Source organism: Giardia intestinalis, chromosome 4 (genome assembly GCF_000002435.2).
Source record: "Giardia intestinalis strain WB C6 chromosome 4, whole genome shotgun sequence".
Lineage (NCBI taxonomy): Eukaryota > Fornicata > Diplomonadida > Hexamitidae > Giardia > Giardia duodenalis.
The window spans coordinates 2,393,212-2,412,864 of record NC_051859.1 but is presented as its reverse complement, the minus strand read 5'-3'; the positions used below and the strand labels follow the sequence as shown (position 1 = coordinate 2,412,864).

At 52.4% G+C, this 19,653-nt stretch overlaps 4 protein-coding genes, 1 non-coding gene and 5 pseudogenes across 5 annotated transcripts; 8 read left to right on the top strand and 2 right to left on the bottom strand.

The window, feature by feature from the left end:
• Nucleotides 1-45: 45 nt before the first annotated feature.
• GL50803_0050239 (pVSP) lies at nucleotides 46-1,902 on the top strand (annotated as a pseudogene; the record flags this gene model as incomplete).
• Nucleotides 1,903-1,991: 89 nt separating this feature from the next.
• Nucleotides 1,992-3,815, top strand: GL50803_0050238 (pVSP; annotated as a pseudogene; the record flags this gene model as incomplete).
• Nucleotides 3,816-3,848: 33 nt separating this feature from the next.
• Nucleotides 3,849-5,696, top strand: GL50803_0050237 (pVSP; annotated as a pseudogene; the record flags this gene model as incomplete).
• An 89-nt stretch (nucleotides 5,697-5,785) lies between these two features.
• On the top strand, nucleotides 5,786-7,642 carry GL50803_0050236 (pVSP; annotated as a pseudogene; the record flags this gene model as incomplete).
• Nucleotides 7,643-7,675: 33 nt separating this feature from the next.
• GL50803_0050235 (pVSP) lies at nucleotides 7,676-9,421 on the top strand (annotated as a pseudogene; the record flags this gene model as incomplete).
• Nucleotides 9,422-10,109: 688 nt separating this feature from the next.
• GL50803_00112828 (High cysteine membrane protein Group 4) lies at nucleotides 10,110-12,563 on the top strand (the record flags this gene model as incomplete). The annotated part of the gene is made up of 1 exon (XM_001704875.1): nucleotides 10,110-12,563. The coding sequence occupies one exon, from the start codon at nucleotides 10,110-10,112 to the stop codon at nucleotides 12,561-12,563; it is 2,454 nt and encodes an 817-aa protein (XP_001704927.1).
• A 695-nt stretch (nucleotides 12,564-13,258) lies between these two features.
• GL50803_0050233 (High cysteine membrane protein Group 1) lies at nucleotides 13,259-15,331 on the top strand (the record flags this gene model as incomplete). The annotated part of the gene is made up of 1 exon (XM_038046141.1): nucleotides 13,259-15,331. The coding sequence occupies one exon, from the start codon at nucleotides 13,259-13,261 to the stop codon at nucleotides 15,329-15,331; it is 2,073 nt and encodes a 690-aa protein (XP_037902102.1).
• An 834-nt stretch (nucleotides 15,332-16,165) lies between these two features.
• On the bottom strand, nucleotides 16,166-17,800 carry GL50803_0093548 (Phospholipase B; the record flags this gene model as incomplete). Its single annotated transcript, XM_001704870.1, has 1 exon — nucleotides 16,166-17,800. One exon carries the CDS (start codon nucleotides 17,798-17,800, stop codon nucleotides 16,166-16,168), a length of 1,635 nt encoding a protein of 544 aa, XP_001704922.1.
• Nucleotides 17,801-17,870: 70 nt separating this feature from the next.
• GL50803_00t0053 lies at nucleotides 17,871-17,943 on the top strand. Its single transcript has one exon. It is a non-coding gene; the product is annotated as a tRNA-Arg (tRNA).
• A 6-nt stretch (nucleotides 17,944-17,949) lies between these two features.
• GL50803_004843 (Ankyrin repeat protein 2) lies at nucleotides 17,950-19,635 on the bottom strand (the record flags this gene model as incomplete). Its single annotated transcript, XM_001704867.1, has 1 exon — nucleotides 17,950-19,635. One exon carries the CDS (start codon nucleotides 19,633-19,635, stop codon nucleotides 17,950-17,952), a length of 1,686 nt encoding a protein of 561 aa, XP_001704919.1.
• Between the last annotated feature and the right edge of the window lie 18 nt (nucleotides 19,636-19,653).

Below are 19,653 nucleotides of genomic sequence, written 5' to 3'. Positions count from 1 at the left end.
GTGATAGAGGGTGATAATGGGTGATAGTGTGTGATAGTATGATAGTGGAGTGAGATATGTACAAAGGCTGAGGGAGGAGTGTGCACTGAGTGTAATACAGCTAACGGCCTGTTCAAGAACCCGGCTGCAACACCAGAGAAGGGAAGGGAGTGCATACTGTGCTCCGATATCAATGGAGCAGATGGATATACGGGGGTGGCTAACTGCGCACAGTGTACCAAGTCAGACAGTAGTACAGGACCTGCCACGTGTAGTACCTGCAGAGATGGATACTACATGGACTCTCAGGCATGTACCAAATGTAATGACAACTGTGCCACATGTACCGGGGCCGGTCAGAATCAGTGTTCATCTTGTAAAGCGGGCTTCTATCTGAAGTCAGACGGGTCGTGCTCAAAAACCTGCGATAATAACCAGTACCCCGACCCAAGCACCGGCAAGTGCACAGCCTGTAACGGTGCAGCAGAGCAGGGGGGCATACCAGAGTGCACTGCTTGCACGTACGATGCAAAGCTACAGAAGCCGGTATGCAGTGACTGCGGTAATAAGAAGGTAAAGACAGAGCTGGATGGAACGACAACCTGTGTTGATATGAGCTCTGGATGTGTGGATGAGAATCACTTCAAGGCAGACGATGACTCAGCCTGTTATCTATGTGGTGATATTAGTGGAAATAATGAGAATACAAACAAGGGTGTTGCCGATTGCAACAAATGCACCAAGGAGGCAGGTACCAAAACAACGTGCTCTGAATGCCTATCGGGTCGTTTTCTTGAGACTAATACTTGTACGAAGAAATGCGCTGATACCTGTGCAAAGTGTACTGCTGAAACTGACATTAACAAATGTACTGAATGCATGCCGGGATACTTCCTAAAAACCGAGGGTGTAACAAAGGAGTGCGTCCCTTGTAGTGACACAGCCAAAGGTGGCATCGATGGATGCAGTGTCTGCTCGAATGATGGCAATACTTTCAAGTGCACCGATTGTAAGCCCAACTATCGCAAGCAGAGCGATAGCAGTCCTGGCTCTGTCACATGTACCAAGACTTGTGAGGATCCTACAGCTTGTGGTGGTACCTCTGGAGCTTGCGATGCCATGATAATAGATGATAAGGGCAATGCAAAGCACTATTGTTCATACTGTGGAGAGACCAATAAGTTCCCTATCGATGGTATATGTAATAGTGATGCTCAAAGTAATACTTGTAACAACCATGTCTGTACATCATGTACTACGGGGTACTTCCTATACATGGGTGGCTGTTATAGTGTATCAGCTCAGCCTGGCAACTATATGTGCAAGACAGCAGATAGTAGTGGGATATGCACAGAGGCGGCCAACAATAGGTACTTCCTGGTCCCAGGGGCATCCAACACTGATCAGTCCGTGTTGGCTTGTAGCAACCCCCTAGGCACACTGACAGGCACTGGTGATACTGCTAAGGCATATGTGGGAGTAGATGGCTGCTCAGCATGTACAGCCCCGACACAGCTAGAGGCTCCTGGCATGGCCCCCGCCACGTGCACAGCGTGTAGCGGCAACAACAAGCCCAACCTGGCTGGGAGCGGGTGCTTCGCATGTACCGTTAGTGGATGTTCGCACTGTGGAGCAGGCGATAAGTGCGAGGGCTGTACCAGTAAAGACCAGAGGCCCAGCCTGGACGGCTCCCAGTGCATCGCCTGCAGTATCGACGGGTGCGTCAGGTGCAGCGAGGAGAACAAGTGCGGCCAGTGCAGTGATGGGTACAGACTAGAGGGTGGCAGGTGCGTGTCCTCTGGCGCCAACAGGAGCGGGCTCTCCGCGGGGGCCATCGCGGGGATCTCCGTGGCTGTGGTCGCTGTCGTGGGGGGCCTCGTGGGCTTCCTCTGCTGGTGGTTCGTGTGTAGAGGGAAGGCGTGACTTAGGTAGTGAATGCTATGAGTGATGATAATGGGTGATAATGTGTGATAGAGGGTGATAATGGGTGATAGTGTGTGATAGTATGATAGTGGAGTGAGATATGTACAAAGGCTGAGGGAGGAGTGTGCACTACTTGTAAGGCAGATAACGGCCTGTTCAAGAACCCTGCTGCAACACCAGAGAAGGGTAGTGAGTGCATCCTCTGTCATGATATCAAGGGAGCAGATGGATATACGGGGGTGGCTAACTGCGCACAGTGTCAGGCACCACAGAGTGCAGGACCTGTCACATGTACTGCCTGTCAAGATGGGTTCGTTAAGAAGGACAGTGCATGTGTGAAGTGCGGAGAGGGCTGCTCTGCCTGCTCAGCTGATACTCCGACTCAGTGTACCGCCTGCGTTGAGGGGAAGTTCCTGAAGGCTGACAAGTGTGTGGATGCTAATCAATGTGACAATGGTAAGTATGCAGACCCAAAAACAGGCCAATGCAAGGCCTGCACGGACACAAGTGTCAATGAATGTGCTACGTGTGCATACAGCGACACTCTTCAGAAGCCTGTGTGCACTGGGTGTAATAGTGGAGGAAACCTGCTTCTTAAGGTGAACCCCGATGGGTCAGCGACGTGTGTTGCGGAGGCAGAGTGCACAAGTGGCAATACGCACTTCCTTGAACAATCTCCAAAAGCTTGTGTTCCATGTGGTGATACTAAAAATGGTGGGATTCTAGGTTGTGATACCTGCTCCTCTAAAACTACATGTACAAAGTGCCTCGATGGATATTACAATAGTGCAAGTGGTAATACCGCTACATGCACAGCCTGTGGTGAGAACTGTGCCACCTGTGCTAAGGATACAAAAGACCAATGCACGACCTGCAAGCAAGGGTACTTCTTGAAGGATAGCTCCTCTGGTGAGTGCATCTCATGTAGTGATACAGCAAATGGTGGCCGCGATGGGTGCAGTGCATGCTCTAACAGTGGTGGATTCAAATGTACTGACTGTAAGCCTAACTATAAGAAACAGCTTAATGGAGATGCAGGGGATGACTATACGTGTACAAAGACCTGTGAAGATGAGACTGCATGCGGGGGGACAGCAGGGGCCTGCGACGCCATCGTGGTCGGCAACGACGGCAGCATGCTCTCTTACTGTTCAAAGTGTGTTGGCGCCGGCTATGGCCCCATTAATGGGAAGTGCACCAATGCACTTGCAGGTAATACCTGCGCCGATGGTGTATGTACGCGGTGCACCAACAACTACTTCCTCTATATGGGTGGCTGTTATAAAGCAACAGAGGTGCCTGGTAGCCTCATGTGCTCCGAAGCAACAACAGCTGGTGTCTGTACTACTCCCAATGCCAATGATAGGTACTTCGTAGTCCCAGAAGCAAAGGCTACTGATCAGTCTGTACTAGCCTGTGGCAACCCCCTAGGCACACTAGTAGACCCTCAAGGTACTGCTAAGGCATACGTGGGGGTGGATGGCTGCTCACAGTGCACAGCCCCAACAGCTCTGACTGAGGGTGGTATGGCTGCTGCTGTGTGTACCTCCTGTGACAGTGATAGGAAGCCCAACAGGGACGGCAGTGGGTGCTTCTCATGTGCCATTAGTGGATGCTCCCACTGCAACAGGGATGACATGTGCGAGGTGTGTAGTAGTGGTAAGAAGGTGAGCCCTGGGAGGAAGTCATGCGTGGATGGCTGCCCCAGCAACTCCACTGATGATAACTCTGTCTGTGTGTGCAACAGTGGATACAGCCCTGACAGCAGTGGGACCTCCTGTGTGTCTACGAGCACCAACAGGAGCGGGCTCTCCACGGGCGCCATCGCGGGGATCTCCGTGGCTGTGGTCGCCGTCGTGGGGGGCCTCGTCGGCTTCCTCTGCTGGTGGTTCGTGTGTAGAGGGAAGGCGTGACTTAGGTAGTGAATGCTGTGCAGTGTGTGATAGTGGGTGATATGCACAGCAGCCAGTAATGGACTGTGCACTGCTTGTAAGACAGATAACAAGTACGTATTCCAGAACCCTGCTACAGCACCAGAGAAGGGAAGGGAGTGCATACTCTGTCATGATGCCACGGGAGCAGATGGGTATACGGGGGTGGCTAACTGCGCCACATGCACCAAGTCAGATAGTAATAAGGGGGCAGCCACGTGTACTGCCTGTCAAGCAGGGTACTACAAGGACTTTCAGGCATGTAGCAAGTGTGATGGTACTTGTCTGACCTGTGAGACATCGGCGGCCCAGTGCACATCGTGTCCAGAGGGGAAGTACTTGAAGGGTGATAAGACTTGCGTAACTAGTGATCAATGCACGAGCACCGTTTATCCAGACCCAGAGTCTGGAACGTGCAAGGAATGCAGTACGATAGATCAAGCATGTACTACCTGTAAGTACAATGCGACTGTCAGTAAGCCCCAGTGCACCGCCTGTAATAACAATAAGAAGGTGAAGACGGCCATCGATGGCACCACGACATGCGTCGATATAAGCTCTGGCTGCGAGGATGCTGATCACTTCAAGGCAGATGGTGATGCTGCGTGTGTCTTGTGCAGCGATACCAGCGGATCAGACCCAAAGAACAAAGGCATTGCTGGCTGTAAGGCTTGCACGAAGACAGCAAGTGCCAATCCAACCTGCTCAGAGTGCTTAGCTGGATACTACAGTAGTGGTAGTGGTACGGTTACATGCGCAGCCTGTGGTGATAATTGTGCCACCTGCACTCAAACTGGCAATAATCAGTGTACTAAATGCAAGCCTGGATTCTTCATGAAAGGCAGTGGTCCTACTGGTGAGTGCGTTGCTTGTGATAATGCACAGGGGGGCATCGATGGATGTGCAACGTGCACCTTCTCTGGCTCGTTGACCTGCAACTCCTGTAAGCCCAACTACAAGCAAAACGGTACCCCTTCAACTGGGGTCACATGTACAAAGACCTGCGAGGATACAACGGCTTGCGGTGGTACCTCTGGCGCCTGTGATGCCATGATAATAGATGATCAGGGCACCACAAAGCACTATTGTTCTTACTGTGGAGAGGCTAATAAGTTCCCTATTGATGGTATATGTACTAGTGATAATAATAAGAAAGGAACTAATACCTGTGACAGTCATACATGTACACAGTGTGCTCAAGGGTACTTCTTATATATGGGAGGCTGTTATAAGGTTGGTCAAGAACCAGGTAGCTTCATGTGCAAGGCATCAAGTAGTAATGGGATATGCACAGAGGCAGCAAGTAATAAGTACTTCCTGGTCCCAGGGGCATCCAACACTGATCAGTCCGTGTTGGCTTGTAGCAACCCCCTAGGCACACTGACAGGCACTGGTGATACTGCTAAGGCATATGTGGGAGTAGATGGCTGCTCAGCATGTACAGCCCCGACACAGCTAGAGGCTCCTGGCATGGCCCCCGCCACGTGCACAGCGTGTAGCGGCAACAACAAGCCCAACCTGGCTGGGAGCGGGTGCTTCGCATGTACCGTTAGTGGATGTTCGCACTGTGGAGCAGGCGATAAGTGCGAGGGCTGTACCAGTAAAGACCAGAGGCCCAGCCTGGACGGCTCCCAGTGCATCGCCTGCAGTATCGACGGGTGCGTCAGGTGCAGCGAGGAGAACAAGTGCGGCCAGTGCAGTGATGGGTACAGACTAGAGGGTGGCAGGTGCGTGTCCTCTGGCGCCAACAGGAGCGGGCTCTCCGCGGGGGCCATCGCGGGGATCTCCGTGGCTGTGGTCGCTGTCGTGGGGGGCCTCGTGGGCTTCCTCTGCTGGTGGTTCGTGTGTAGAGGGAAGGCGTGACTTAGGTAGTGAATGCTATGAGTGATGATAATGGGTGATAATGTGTGATAGAGGGTGATAATGGGTGATAGCGTGTGATAGTATGATAGTGGAGTGAGATATGTACAAAGGCTGAGGGAGGAGTGTGCACTGAGTGTAATACAGCTAACGGCCTGTTCAAGAACCCGGCTGCAACACCAGAGAAGGGAAGGGAGTGCATACTGTGCTCCGATATCAATGGAGCAGATGGATATACGGGGGTGGCTAACTGCGCACAGTGTACCAAGTCAGACAGTAGTACAGGACCTGCCACGTGTAGTACCTGCAGAGATGGATACTACATGGACTCTCAGGCATGTACCAAATGTAATGACAACTGTGCCACATGTACCGGGGCCGGTCAGAATCAGTGTTCATCTTGTAAAGCGGGCTTCTATCTGAAGTCAGACGGGTCGTGCTCAAAAACCTGCGATAATAACCAGTACCCCGACCCAAGCACCGGCAAGTGCACAGCCTGTAACGGTGCAGCAGAGCAGGGGGGCATACCAGAGTGCACTGCTTGCACGTACGATGCAAAGCTACAGAAGCCGGTATGCAGTGACTGCGGTAATAAGAAGGTAAAGACAGAGCTGGATGGAACGACAACCTGTGTTGATATGAGCTCTGGATGTGTGGATGAGAATCACTTCAAGGCAGACGATGACTCAGCCTGTTATCTATGTGGTGATATTAGTGGAAATAATGAGAATACAAACAAGGGTGTTGCCGATTGCAACAAATGCACCAAGGAGGCAGGTACCAAAACAACGTGCTCTGAATGCCTATCGGGTCGTTTTCTTGAGACTAATACTTGTACGAAGAAATGCGCTGATACCTGTGCAAAGTGTACTGCTGAAACTGACATTAACAAATGTACTGAATGCATGCCGGGATACTTCCTAAAAACCGAGGGTGTAACAAAGGAGTGCGTCCCTTGTAGTGACACAGCCAAAGGTGGCATCGATGGATGCAGTGTCTGCTCGAATGATGGCAATACTTTCAAGTGCACCGATTGTAAGCCCAACTATCGCAAGCAGAGCGATAGCAGTCCTGGCTCTGTCACATGTACCAAGACTTGTGAGGATCCTACAGCTTGTGGTGGTACCTCTGGAGCTTGCGATGCCATGATAATAGATGATAAGGGCAATGCAAAGCACTATTGTTCATACTGTGGAGAGACCAATAAGTTCCCTATCGATGGTATATGTAATAGTGATGCTCAAAGTAATACTTGTAACAACCATGTCTGTACATCATGTACTACGGGGTACTTCCTATACATGGGTGGCTGTTATAGTGTATCAGCTCAGCCTGGCAACTATATGTGCAAGACAGCAGATAGTAGTGGGATATGCACAGAGGCGGCCAACAATAGGTACTTCCTGGTCCCAGGGGCATCCAACACTGATCAGTCCGTGTTGGCTTGTAGCAACCCCCTAGGCACACTGACAGGCACTGGTGATACTGCTAAGGCATATGTGGGAGTAGATGGCTGCTCAGCATGTACAGCCCCGACACAGCTAGAGGCTCCTGGCATGGCCCCCGCCACGTGCACAGCGTGTAGCGGCAACAACAAGCCCAACCTGGCTGGGAGCGGGTGCTTCGCATGTACCGTTAGTGGATGTTCGCACTGTGGAGCAGGCGATAAGTGCGAGGGCTGTACCAGTAAAGACCAGAGGCCCAGCCTGGACGGCTCCCAGTGCATCGCCTGCAGTATCGACGGGTGCGTCAGGTGCAGCGAGGAGAACAAGTGCGGCCAGTGCAGTGATGGGTACAGACTAGAGGGTGGCAGGTGCGTGTCCTCTGGCGCCAACAGGAGCGGGCTCTCCGCGGGGGCCATCGCGGGGATCTCCGTGGCTGTGGTCGCCGTCGTGGGGGGCCTCGTCGGCTTCCTCTGCTGGTGGTTCGTGTGTAGAGGGAAGGCGTGACTTAGGTAGTGAATGCTGTGCAGTGTGTGATAGTGGGTGATATGCACAGCAGCCAGTAATGGACTGTGCACTGCTTGTAAGACAGATAACAAGTACGTATTCCAGAACCCTGCTACAGCACCAGAGAAGGGAAGGGAGTGCATACTCTGTCATGATGCCACGGGAGCAGATGGGTATACGGGGGTGGCTAACTGCGCCACATGCACCAAGTCAGATAGTAATAAGGGGGCAGCCACGTGTACTGCCTGTCAAGCAGGGTACTACAAGGACTTTCAGGCATGTAGCAAGTGTGATGGTACTTGTCTGACCTGTGAGACATCGGCGGCCCAGTGCACATCGTGTCCAGAGGGGAAGTACTTGAAGGGTGATAAGACTTGCGTAACTAGTGATCAATGCACGAGCACCGTTTATCCAGACCCAGAGTCTGGAACGTGCAAGGAATGCAGTACGATAGATCAAGCATGTACTACCTGTAAGTACAATGCGACTGTCAGTAAGCCCCAGTGCACCGCCTGTAATAACAATAAGAAGGTGAAGACGGCCATCGATGGCACCACGACATGCGTCGATATAAGCTCTGGCTGCGAGGATGCTGATCACTTCAAGGCAGATGGTGATGCTGCGTGTGTCTTGTGCAGCGATACCAGCGGATCAGACCCAAAGAACAAAGGCATTGCTGGCTGTAAGGCTTGCACGAAGACAGCAAGTGCCAATCCAACCTGCTCAGAGTGCTTAGCTGGATACTACAGTAGTGGTAGTGGTACGGTTACATGCGCAGCCTGTGGTGATAATTGTGCCACCTGCACTCAAACTGGCAATAATCAGTGTACTAAATGCAAGCCTGGATTCTTCATGAAAGGCAGTGGTCCTACTGGTGAGTGCGTTGCTTGTGATAATGCACAGGGGGGCATCGATGGATGTGCAACGTGCACCTTCTCTGGCTCGTTGACCTGCAACTCCTGTAAGCCCAACTACAAGCAAAACGGTACCCCTTCAACTGGGGTCACATGTACAAAGACCTGCGAGGATACAACGGCTTGCGGTGGTACCTCTGGCGCCTGTGATGCCATGATAATAGATGATCAGGGCACCACAAAGCACTATTGTTCTTACTGTGGAGAGGCTAATAAGTTCCCTATTGATGGTATATGTACTAGTGATAATAATAAGAAAGGAACTAATACCTGTGACAGTCATACATGTACACAGTGTGCTCAAGGGTACTTCTTATATATGGGAGGCTGTTATAAGGTTGGTCAAGAACCAGGTAGCTTCATGTGCAAGGCATCAAGTAGTAATGGGATATGCACAGAGGCAGCAAGTAATAAGTACTTCCTGGTCCCAGGGGCATCCAACACTGATCAGTCCGTGTTGGCTTGTAGCAACCCCCTAGGCACACTGACAGGCACTGGTGATACTGCTAAGGCATACGTGGGGGTGGATGGCTGCTCACAGTGCACAGCCCCAACAGCTCTGACTGAGGGTGGTATGGCTGCTGCTGTGTGTACCTCCTGTGACAGTGATAGGAAGCCCAACAGGGACGGCAGTGGGTGTGTCCTGTGCTCTGTGGGTGGTTGTAAGAGCTGTGTGATGGATAATATATGTGGGGAGTGCAACAGTGGCTTCAGTCTAGACAATGGTAAGTGTGTGTCCTCTGGCACCAACAGGAGCGGCCTCAGCACAGGCGCCATCGCGGGGATCTCCGTCGCCGTGGTCGTCGTCGTGGGGGGCCTCGTCGGCTTCCTCTGCTGGTGGTTCATATGTAGGGGGAAGGCGTGACTCAGGTAGTAAACGCGTCCACCGTTATGTAACCTCACTATGCTCTCATACAATCTGCCTGGATAAGAGGAAAAGTCGCCGACAAGCCTCAGCTGTGCTCTGTTCAGGACCACCACACAGAGGCGAGAAGTCGGCTGGCCGTCATTTTTTAGCAGTGACATCGACTGCTGCCTCTACTGGGTCCTCCTGGAATGCCTAGAGCGCCCACACATGGATTCTTATGTACCCTCCACGGCTATCTGGGCATGATCGCCACAGCTTCTCGTAACCCTGTTTCCCCTGCCACAGGTTCCATGCGCATCTGCTCATAAGAGGATAACACTCACTGTGACCAGAATCAGAAGTGTCGATGGCCCACGTTCCGGGGCTCAACCGTGCAGATTGTGTGCCCAGTCCGTTCAGCACTTACGGACAGTGCCTCTGATAGTGGACTTATAACTAAGCTTACTCAAGTCTCCCGTTGCATGGCCCCCAAGGAAACCGCCCACTCGACGCGCATCTCTGCGAAGAGCAGCATCTCAAGCTCTAGATTTACAGAGACAAACAAAGAGAACAGAGGGTAGACCTCAAGGAATTTCCACTCGGCAAAGCCAGAGGCGCTTATCCAAGACATTGCTGAGTGGCGAGTTTATGCACATAAGAGTCTATTGGATAAACGCTGCAGCAGCTTTCCACAATCAAAAAACCGATGCTAGGTCTTCCAGCACTACTCCTCCTTGCCTCCTCCTGCGGGGCCTCCACATACACGTATCACAACAACTTCGGTGTGGAATGTAACAAACACAGGGATAGCTGCGCCCAGAATAGGTGTGTCTTTATGGGGTGGGAAGAGCTGTGCACCCAGTGCGTTTCTGGCTACGTCCCGATAAATGGAAAGTGTCAGCTGCTGGATGATTCTTCTACATGCGTTCCAGATGACACCTCGTCGCCGACTCGGTGTGTCGAGTGCAAATCAGAGCAAAACGTGTTTCTATTCTACGGTGGCTGCTATACAATAGATCAATCTACTATCGGGAGCGAGATCTGTCGTCAAGCAACAAGCAGCAGGTGCACTGAGTGCAACGTGAGCACCACTGAAAAGTATGTCTTTACCAACCCAGACACAAGTGCAGCTGAAAGGTGTATCTTGTGCTCCGATACAGTCGGATTTGGAGGGTACAGGGGCGCTTCCGATTGCCTGTACTGCATCCAACCGATTAAAGGCGAGATAGGTACAGCGTTGTGCACTAAATGCAGTTATACTAAACAGAATAACGGGATCGGTCCAGTTGACTATCAGTGTCAAGCCAAAGGGCTTCACAACTGCGTCAATGGTTACTGCACGTCATGCTACAAGACACATTTGTTCTATGAATATGGATGCTACAGCCGACACAGTTCGACTGGATTTGCCATATGCGCAGAGGCGAACCAGTACGAGCTAGACAACGTGACGATCTGCACGGAGTGCGTGAACACGTCGCATGCACCCAAGAATGGGGGGTGCACTCTCGTCGGGGAAAGCGCCTCCAGAAGCCTGTTTTCTGACTGCACGAAAGATGCAAGTAGAGGGTTGTGCACAGACTGCTCCAGCACTGGGAAGTCTTTCTTGTTCTATGGTGGTTGCTATAACAGAGACTCCCACGTTGGTTCAAAGCTCTGTCTGGAAGCAGCGGGTGGAGTGTGTAAGCAATGGCGTAGCAATTTTAACTTCACCTTCTCTAAAGCTGAGGGGGGCGACCGATACCTGTGCGGTGATACCAGCAGTGGTGTGCGTGGCTGCGCTACATGCGGGTACAATAACGGTGTGACGTGTACGCGGTGCTCGACGGGATACCTAGGAGTGGATGGGAGATCCTGCAGTGAAGGCTGCAGCGGAGACACTCAGGGAGTGTGCACGAAGGTAGCAGAGGGGAGCGAGTCAACTGAAGTGTCGTGTCGATGCGTCTGTAAGCCGACGTTCTACAACAGCTCCGGAACGTGTACACCATGCACGGACTCATGTGCTGTCTGCAAGGATGGCACACCAACCGGCTGCCAGCAGTGCAGCCCCGGCAAGATCCTGGAGTCGTTAGTCGTTGCAGACGATAATGCAAAGTGTGTAGATGAGTGCGCTGTTGGTGACGACTGTGCAGAGTGCGGCATCACCATCGATGGCAGCAGGTACTGCACGCGCTGCAAGGACTCGAATATGTACCCTCTCAACGGGGTGTGTATTCCGAACACACAAAAAGACGCGTACTGTACCAGCACGGCAAATGGTACTTGTACTACATGCTCAGGAGCGGCCTTCCTGATGAACGGGGGCTGCTACACAAAGGCACACTATCCGGGAAGCACTATCTGTGACAAGCAGTCAGGCGGGAAGTGCACAACGACCAAGGAGGGGTACGGGATATCGCCCGATGGAAAGCTACTGGAGTGCGATCCGACATGTCTGGCGTGCACTGCCCCTGGCCCCGGCCGCTGCACCAGGTGCCCCTCTGACAAGCTCCTGAAGAAGGCCTCAGGTGCCGCCACCGGGGGCTGCGTCGACCCCGGTGCCTGTGTGGACGGGTACTACGCATACGGAGACGCGTGCCTGCCCTGCGCCACTCCGGGGTGCAAGACCTGCGGGCATGCCTCCTTCTGCACAGAGTGCGCGGGGGAGCTCTTCGTGAGCCTGGACGGGCAGTCGTGCTTGGAGGAGTGCACCGGGGACAAGGTGGTGGGAGAGGTGTCCGGCGGCGTGCGGAGGTGCTGGTGCGAGCGGGGCTTCCTGCCGGCGCTGGACAGGTCCGGGTGTGTGCTCCCAACCGAGTGTCCCTCTGGCATGCCGTCGTGTGCTGCCTGCGATGAGTCGGGCAGGTGCCTCTTGTGTGCCACCTCGGGCCACAACGTTCAAGTAGACCAGCGGACGTGTGCAGAAGGGTGCGGTGCCAGGGCCTCATCGAACCAGGGGGTGTGCATGTGCGAGCTCGACGCGGTCCTCACGAAGGGCATCTGCGCTCCGGTCAAGACGCTCACCAAAAAGAAATTGGTGGCAATTGCTGCAGGCACAACGATGGCCGTGCTTGTCGTCGGTGTCTTGGTCGGTTTCCTTTGCTGGTGGTTCATTTTTAGGGGCAGACGCATCGATGCGTCCCCCAGTACTATGACGCTCATTTCCTCCAAGTCGATGTAGGGTTGTCAAGCTTCATCGGTGTATGTCTAGTGATACAGCAGTGCCTGCTCTACCTCAGCGGGTGCCAAGTATCACGTTCGGTGTTTGTAAACGGTTTTGCATCGACCTTGCCTGCTCGCACTGTGCAGTACAAGCTGGAGAAGTCGTGCAAGAGACTGGAAGGGATACGTCCTCGTGCGTCGCGTGACACCCGAGCTCCTTCAACAAGTGTAGCTCTGCCTGTTCCCTACGAAGAGACAGAGGACTGGTTGTTTAGCTGGCAGGGGTGCGCTGCCTGGTTATTAGTGAACAGACTGAGTACCGTCCGATGCCTCTTCAGGGCCACCGTCGAGCGATTACGCGTTCTCCGTCGAGTTCATTTTGCGAATTAAAATGCCCCGCCCCTCCCTTCCTCTTCTGCCTCCAGGTCTGCCTGTGTGGCACATCACCCGTTCAGCACCAGGATGGAGAGCAGGGGCGCGCTGATCAGCACAGGTCCGTGACGCAGGGGGCTTCCATGGAGTGGTTCCATTTACAAGCTGAGCCCAGTGCGACTCCGGCTCAACGAGTCATCTCATCGTACCGCTAGTTGCCCTCCACGTTATGCTTCAGACACGGGAATCTCAGTATGCGCACACGGATTCGCTAGCAGTTAATGTACTCGGTTGCAAGAAACCTTTTCGTTCTGTTGCAAAGGTGCGCCGGAAAATTCAGTGATGTCGGTATTGTTTCTCTTCGGTCTAGCGGTTATCGGCTTAGCGGCCCAGCCGGGCGATGGCTCTACTCCGTACAAGAATGACTACTACGTTGCCTGTACAGGCTACAAGCCTAACTGCGTGCAAGACAAGTGCGTCAGGTTCGGGCGGGGAGTTACCCTATGTACAGAGTGCACCTCTGGAAAGGTGCCTATCAATGGCGGGTGCGTGGGGAAAGACGATGCAGACTCATCTATAGATATAGCTATCTGTGCTCAAGAAGATGGTGGCAATGGCGGACAGCGCTGCACGTCATGCACTGGTGGAAAGGGAAGTAGAAGTGACGATCCTAATGCAGAGACAACTTACTTCCTATTTTATGGTGGTTGCTACAGCAAGGATGAGTGGCCTGGCTCGCACATCTGTAAGACTGTTTCAAGTGGTATGTGTAGCGTTTGCGAAACAGACTATGAAAATGTTTTTACGAATTCAGATACTAATGCTGAGGAAAAGTGTATCCTGTGTGGTGATACTGTTGGCTTCAATGGTAAGGTTGGAATGGATGGTTGTTCAACCTGCGTTTCTTTATCAGAAGATCCTGCACCAAATAATGCTGCAAGCACTGCTAGTATTCAGTGTACTTCTTGTTCAGCTGACGATAAAGCTCCGATCAATGGCCAGTGTACAGACGTCGGCTCTAATGAATGCAAAAACGGATACTGTACTCACTGTGCAGTTGGTTACGTCTACCATAAGGGCGGATGCTATAATAAGGAAAGTGGGGGAAACAATATATGCGCTGAAGAAAATCAGATAAATATAGCTGGTTACTCTGCTTGCAAGCAGTGTGCTAATACTAGCGAAGCACCCCACAATGGAAACTGTGGGCCAACAACTGCAAGAGGGAGCTGTAACAAGGATGTCAGTTCTGGCAAATGCACAGCCTGTAATAAAAACTTCCCAGGTCTTACCATCTTTTTGTATGAAGGAGGATGTTATAGTACTCGTGACCCCCTTGGCAGTAGCATCTGTGTAGAAGCTTTCAACGGTAGATGCACTACTTGTAATGAAGCGCAAGGGTATTATAAGAAGGATCCTGGGTGCAGTAGCTGTGATGCCTCCATTTCCAATTGCGCCATGTGCGTTCCTGGCTCTGATGCTTCCAGCACTCCCATCTGTATTGGCTGTAAGGATAGTAAGTATGCAGCCGTGGGCGGTGCATCCTGTGTTGACTCGTGTCCAGCAGATAATCCAGGTAGCTGCGATGAAAATGGTATTTGCCGCTGCAGTTGTGGCTCAGGAACCTACTTAGACACTGGCACAAGTAGATGCGAGCCATGCGATCCAGCTTGCGCAGATTGCACAGGCTCTGGGCCCGATAGGTGCATATCATGTGCTTCGGGGAAGTACATCAAGTATAATGACCTTGGCACGACTGAGTGTGTAGACTCCGCTGGATGTGGTGAAGGGTATTATGGAGATGATACTAATTATGCTTGTACTCCATGCGGTATCGAAGGGTGCCAAACATGTACCTTCAGCAACAGCAGAGTCATGTGCACAAAGTGTTCCCAAGGATTTGTTTCGGTAGATAGTTCTTCGTGTGTATCTCAGTGTAATGGACCAAATCAGCAACCAGATGGTAGTGGCAGATGCGTCTGTGCGGAGGGCTTTGAGCCCAGTAGTGATGGCGCATGCATCGCTAGGAACACCTGTCCATCAGACGCCACAGGGTGCTCGAGCTGCAGCGCAAGTGGCGAGTGCCTCTCATGTGCGGACAGCAATCACAACGTCCAGCCGAGCAAGAGATCCTGCGCCTCAGGCTGTCCAAGCGGATCAGAATCAGTCGGCTCTCTCTGTATATGCATGGAGGGGTACATTCTCCAGGATGACACATGCGTCTCTCAGACCAGGAAGGCCAGCTCCAGCTCCACGACGATCACCGTGGCAGTCGTTGTCTCCCTTCTCATCATAGCGGCCGTCGCCCTCGCATGCTGGCTCGTCCTGCGGAGGCGGCGGGGATCGAAGCCGATCTCGAAGAAGAGGGCAGCGGCCGAGAACGTGGAGCTCATGGGGACGGTGGACGAGTTCTAGCTCTGTGGCTGTCGGGCCGCAGCTCATAGAGAGTGAATGCTTAGGGCCTGGATCATCCCCTGGACTGACGCCCAGCCCCTTGCAAGCGCCTTCCGGACCACCAGATCGTGGCCTGCCCCCAGCGGGTGGGTGCCACCGGCCTCTCAGTGCACAGGCCTCAGTTAGGGTGCAAGCAGGAAGAATCGCATCGAGTGCTGTGCCATCGGAGCCCGTCTCCGGTGCATTCGGAGGCCTCGGGATAAGCTCGTGCTCGACTCTTGGCCAGTCCGAGGGCGGTTGTAGACAGCAAGCAGGGGCTCCTCTCCACCGGTGCAGAGGGACGACCAGGAGCTCCATGCGATCGTCGGTACCTGTGCCTCCGTGTCTCGGGGAGTGCAACGCAAGCTGGAGATCAGGCCAGCCCGGCGGCCAGAGCAGAGCCCGACACAAACGCAAGGCGGTGGGCGTGGGTGTCATCCAGCAGCCAGAGGGATACCACAGCGAGGAGGTCAAGAAGTGCAGGGACGACCTGAGTTTCATTCATCCTGACGGCAGGCCAAGGAGAGGTACCATTGGTGAATAACATGAATGCGTGAGCCCTGGATGCGCGTCTCCAGACAGAGTACACAACACGAAGCGACCAAGGAAGGCGTCGGGCTCTGGATATACTGATAAAGGGAATCTCGTACTGCTATCATATGCGACCAATCTTCATCTCCAGACTGGCCAGGAAGTGGGCGAGGCTTGCTCGTGAGATTTTTGGACCGCATTTGCGGGCAAGACCCCAGCAGCGCAGCATACACAACAGTTCATTGAGGCGCCATCACATGGAAAAGCAATTTACTGTGGAAGAGCTTACATATTGTTATGCCAATAAACAGGAAGGTGTAGTTCTTGCCAATCATACTGGTACGGACCATCCTTAAGACCTCTACGAGGACAGTAAAGGGTGCTCTTGGAGAAGTCCCATGGCTCTTGATCGTCTGTCGTGGGCCCAGAGATAAAGTACGCGATCATCTTCCTGCTATGGCCATTATAGCTAAGGATCTTTGCATCGTAACCTCCGAATGCCTTACGACGAGACTCATCGAGGCGCAGATCGTACCTGGCAGAGATGCCGTTCCCTGGATCTGGCTCCGTCTGGCCCTCGGTAATTGCAAGCGGATCTGTTTGCCACTTATTATAGCGCATGATCCTCTTCATATCGTCGATGCCAGTAATCTGTGGAACATCGCGTGCAAACATAAGTCCACGAGGATTCTTGTCATAACGATAGCTGGCATCACCCTCTGCGACGCTGGGATAGCCAGCGACAATCCAGAGCTCATCGAAGAAGGGCGTGTTGTAAGATGGGAAGTAGTATCCGCCATAAGTCATATCATGGGCGACATCTTCCGAAACGATATATCCGGGCATCTGCTCGCTAACCCAAACAAAGTTGTTCTTGTACACGGTCATACTCTCAATTTGCTTAAGGTCGACGACAATCCACTGGTTGTTATACGTTCCAGAGTTGTACTGACTGTTGGCTTGATGCCAGCCGGCGCCTGAGACTGCCATCCGGGAGGCCACCTGGGAGCGAATCCACGTGAGAACAGACCTAGGCGTGCAGTTATCATACAGGCTGGTGTTTAGAACGTTGGCTGTCGTTTCAATGATAACAAGTCCTTGCGAGGTCACTGTCCAGTCGTCAAATGAGTAGGAGAAGCCTGGGTATGAGCTAAACGTGAGCGTTTCGGCTGCATTAGACACATCGTTAAGGTTGAGAGTGTATCCCTTGAAGACACGAGTCATGCCACCATAGAAGAACCAGGCTGTTTGGCCAATGTAGACGGTGTCGCCATTGTAGTAAACAAGGCCGCTGCAATGGCTTCTAAAAGCGAGATAGTCGGAGATTTCCTCGCGCGTCATCTTTGAGAAGTCCATCCGTGTGGATGGCACTGCAAAGTTTACGATATCGAGAAGATCGCCGCTCGATAGGTACGTCCAGAGGTCCAGCTCTGAAAGCATCTCCTCCTGCGGAGCCGTTGCCCGATACGCCTCTACCAGCCCGTCGAAGTGATCGAGTGTGTAGGCGACCTGACGCCAGAAGCTGTCAACCTCGGCGTACTTGTAGGCAGTGCTACGGGTCCAGTCAAGGTTCTCCTGAAGAAAGTCGTAGAGCTCTTGGGGGTAGTCGTCTGCGTGAAGGTATGCAAAGAGGAACCAGTCCTTGAGATTATGATAATGGTTGAAGATGTGGTGCTGGAAGATCTTGCCCTCAGCGAATCCGACTGCGCGCATCTGGATGAAGTCTGGATAGCTTGCGCTCGTCGTGACGTTGAAGCGCATCCAGCCCGTCTCGTTGAAGACCTCGATGTCAGAAATGGTAGTGGCGACGCAGTTGTGGCCCTTGTCCTCGAGAGGTACAAGAGTAAAGCTGTCGTTTTCGTAGTAAACGCACTGTCGAACCTCGGCCCCGAGGAGCGCCGCGAGAATGGCCAGAAGCATTTTTGTTTAGCCTATATCCATACACTCGTCACAACGCTTATGTGCGTGTAGTGGTTTTGCGCGCGCCAAGGCACCCGTGGCGCAATGGATAGCGCACCAGACTTCGGATCTGGGGGTTGCGGGTTCAAGTCCCGTCGGGTGTGCTTTGTTCACTTCTCGAGGGCAATCTCGAAGTGCTCTGTAACGGCGCGCTGGCAGTACGGGCACCGCCCACGCAGAGACGCGACGCACTGGCTGCATATGCACATGTGCATGCAGGGCCGGATGATGACGAAGGCCGGGCGGTCTATGCAGACGCAGCAGGGGAACTCGTGGACCGTCGCAGTGAAGCTGTCCAGGAGCGTAGTAATCTCTCCCGTTATCTGTGTAGCAGTAATCCTTTCTGGACTGAAGAAGAGATCAGATATGAGCAGCAGAAACTCCGAGAGAAATTCAAAATCATCGTTATCGGGGTAGTCATTAAGTAGCAACGAGAAGCATGTATGAAGAGCAAGGCAGAACGCTGATGTAACAGCCTTAAAATTGGGGTGTGTCCGCATCATGTGGGAGAAGAGGAGCTGATAGATATCGCTCAGTGGATCTTCCTTACAGTATGTAATTGGATAGTTGCCTTCTGCATCTGGAATCCAAGAGTGTTCAATAAGTTCTAGTATGACAGAGACATCTCCCTCTATCACAGCCATTATCAGGGCATGATGCCCATTGGCATTGAGTGTCTTACCTTCATATTGCTTCAACAACCTAATGCACTCCAGATTGTGACTCGCAACAGCATAGTGAATTGCACACATTCCACTTTCATCAGTTAAGTTTGTTTGGGCAGGAACAAGAATCCCAACAATATCGGACAAACCACGTCGTGCTGCCTGTATCAGAGTAGTGCTCCCTGTTTCTGGATCTATGATTCCACCTAATAAAGCAGCTACATGGTAAGACATTACACTGGGCGTTGTGCTCTGAGCAACAATTAGAGCAGTCTGCCCCTTTTTATCGACAATCTCCTTCTCATGAGGCAACAAAGCTGTCATGCAACCCTCATGTCCATTCAGGATGGCATTCATGGTAGCTGTGCGCCCGTCTGTATCTTGGTATCCTACTTCTTTTTCTAATAAAAGCATTACTATCTCCAAATTGCCCGCAGATGCTGCATACATCAAAGCTGTCTTTCCTGCCTTTGTTTGCTTCCGACAAAGCGGTTCCAGAAGAAGCTCTACAATAGCCTTGCACCCACTCCGTGCAGCCAGGTGAAGACCGGTTTCTCCTGTCCGCAGCGTGCTTCTACCTTCTTTCTCCAACAGAAGCCTGGCAAGCTCATAGTTACCAGCATCACACGCACAAAGAAAGGCGGTCTCTCCTTGCTTGCTAGCCATTCCTGCCTCCACCTTAGCCAAAACCAACGCGGCCTTATTAGATCCTCGCCAGGCGGCACACATGAGCGCTGTCCATCCATTGTTGTCTGTCATTGTACCCTCCCTCGGCAAAAGAAGCTCTACGACCTCTTCAAAGTCATAGGCTGCCGCATGCATGAGTGCAGTTTGGCCATTCTCGCGCTGCTTTCCAACCTGAGTCACCATTAAAAGTCTGGCTAAATCCAGGTACCCGTGCTCTGCAGCAATCATGAGACCTGTCTTCCCACTATTATCAGTGATAACATCCTCATATGGTAGCAGAATTCGCACAACCTCAAGATTGTTATCAACACACGCATGCATGAGAGCTGTAGCCCCGGTGACCTCGTCCCGCACAGTCTTAAACTTAGCAATGTTATCCTTTATCTGATTAACGAGTCCAGCCCGACAAACGTTGAACCAAGTGAACTTGTCCAGAATTGACATTTTTAAAAGAGAACCAAA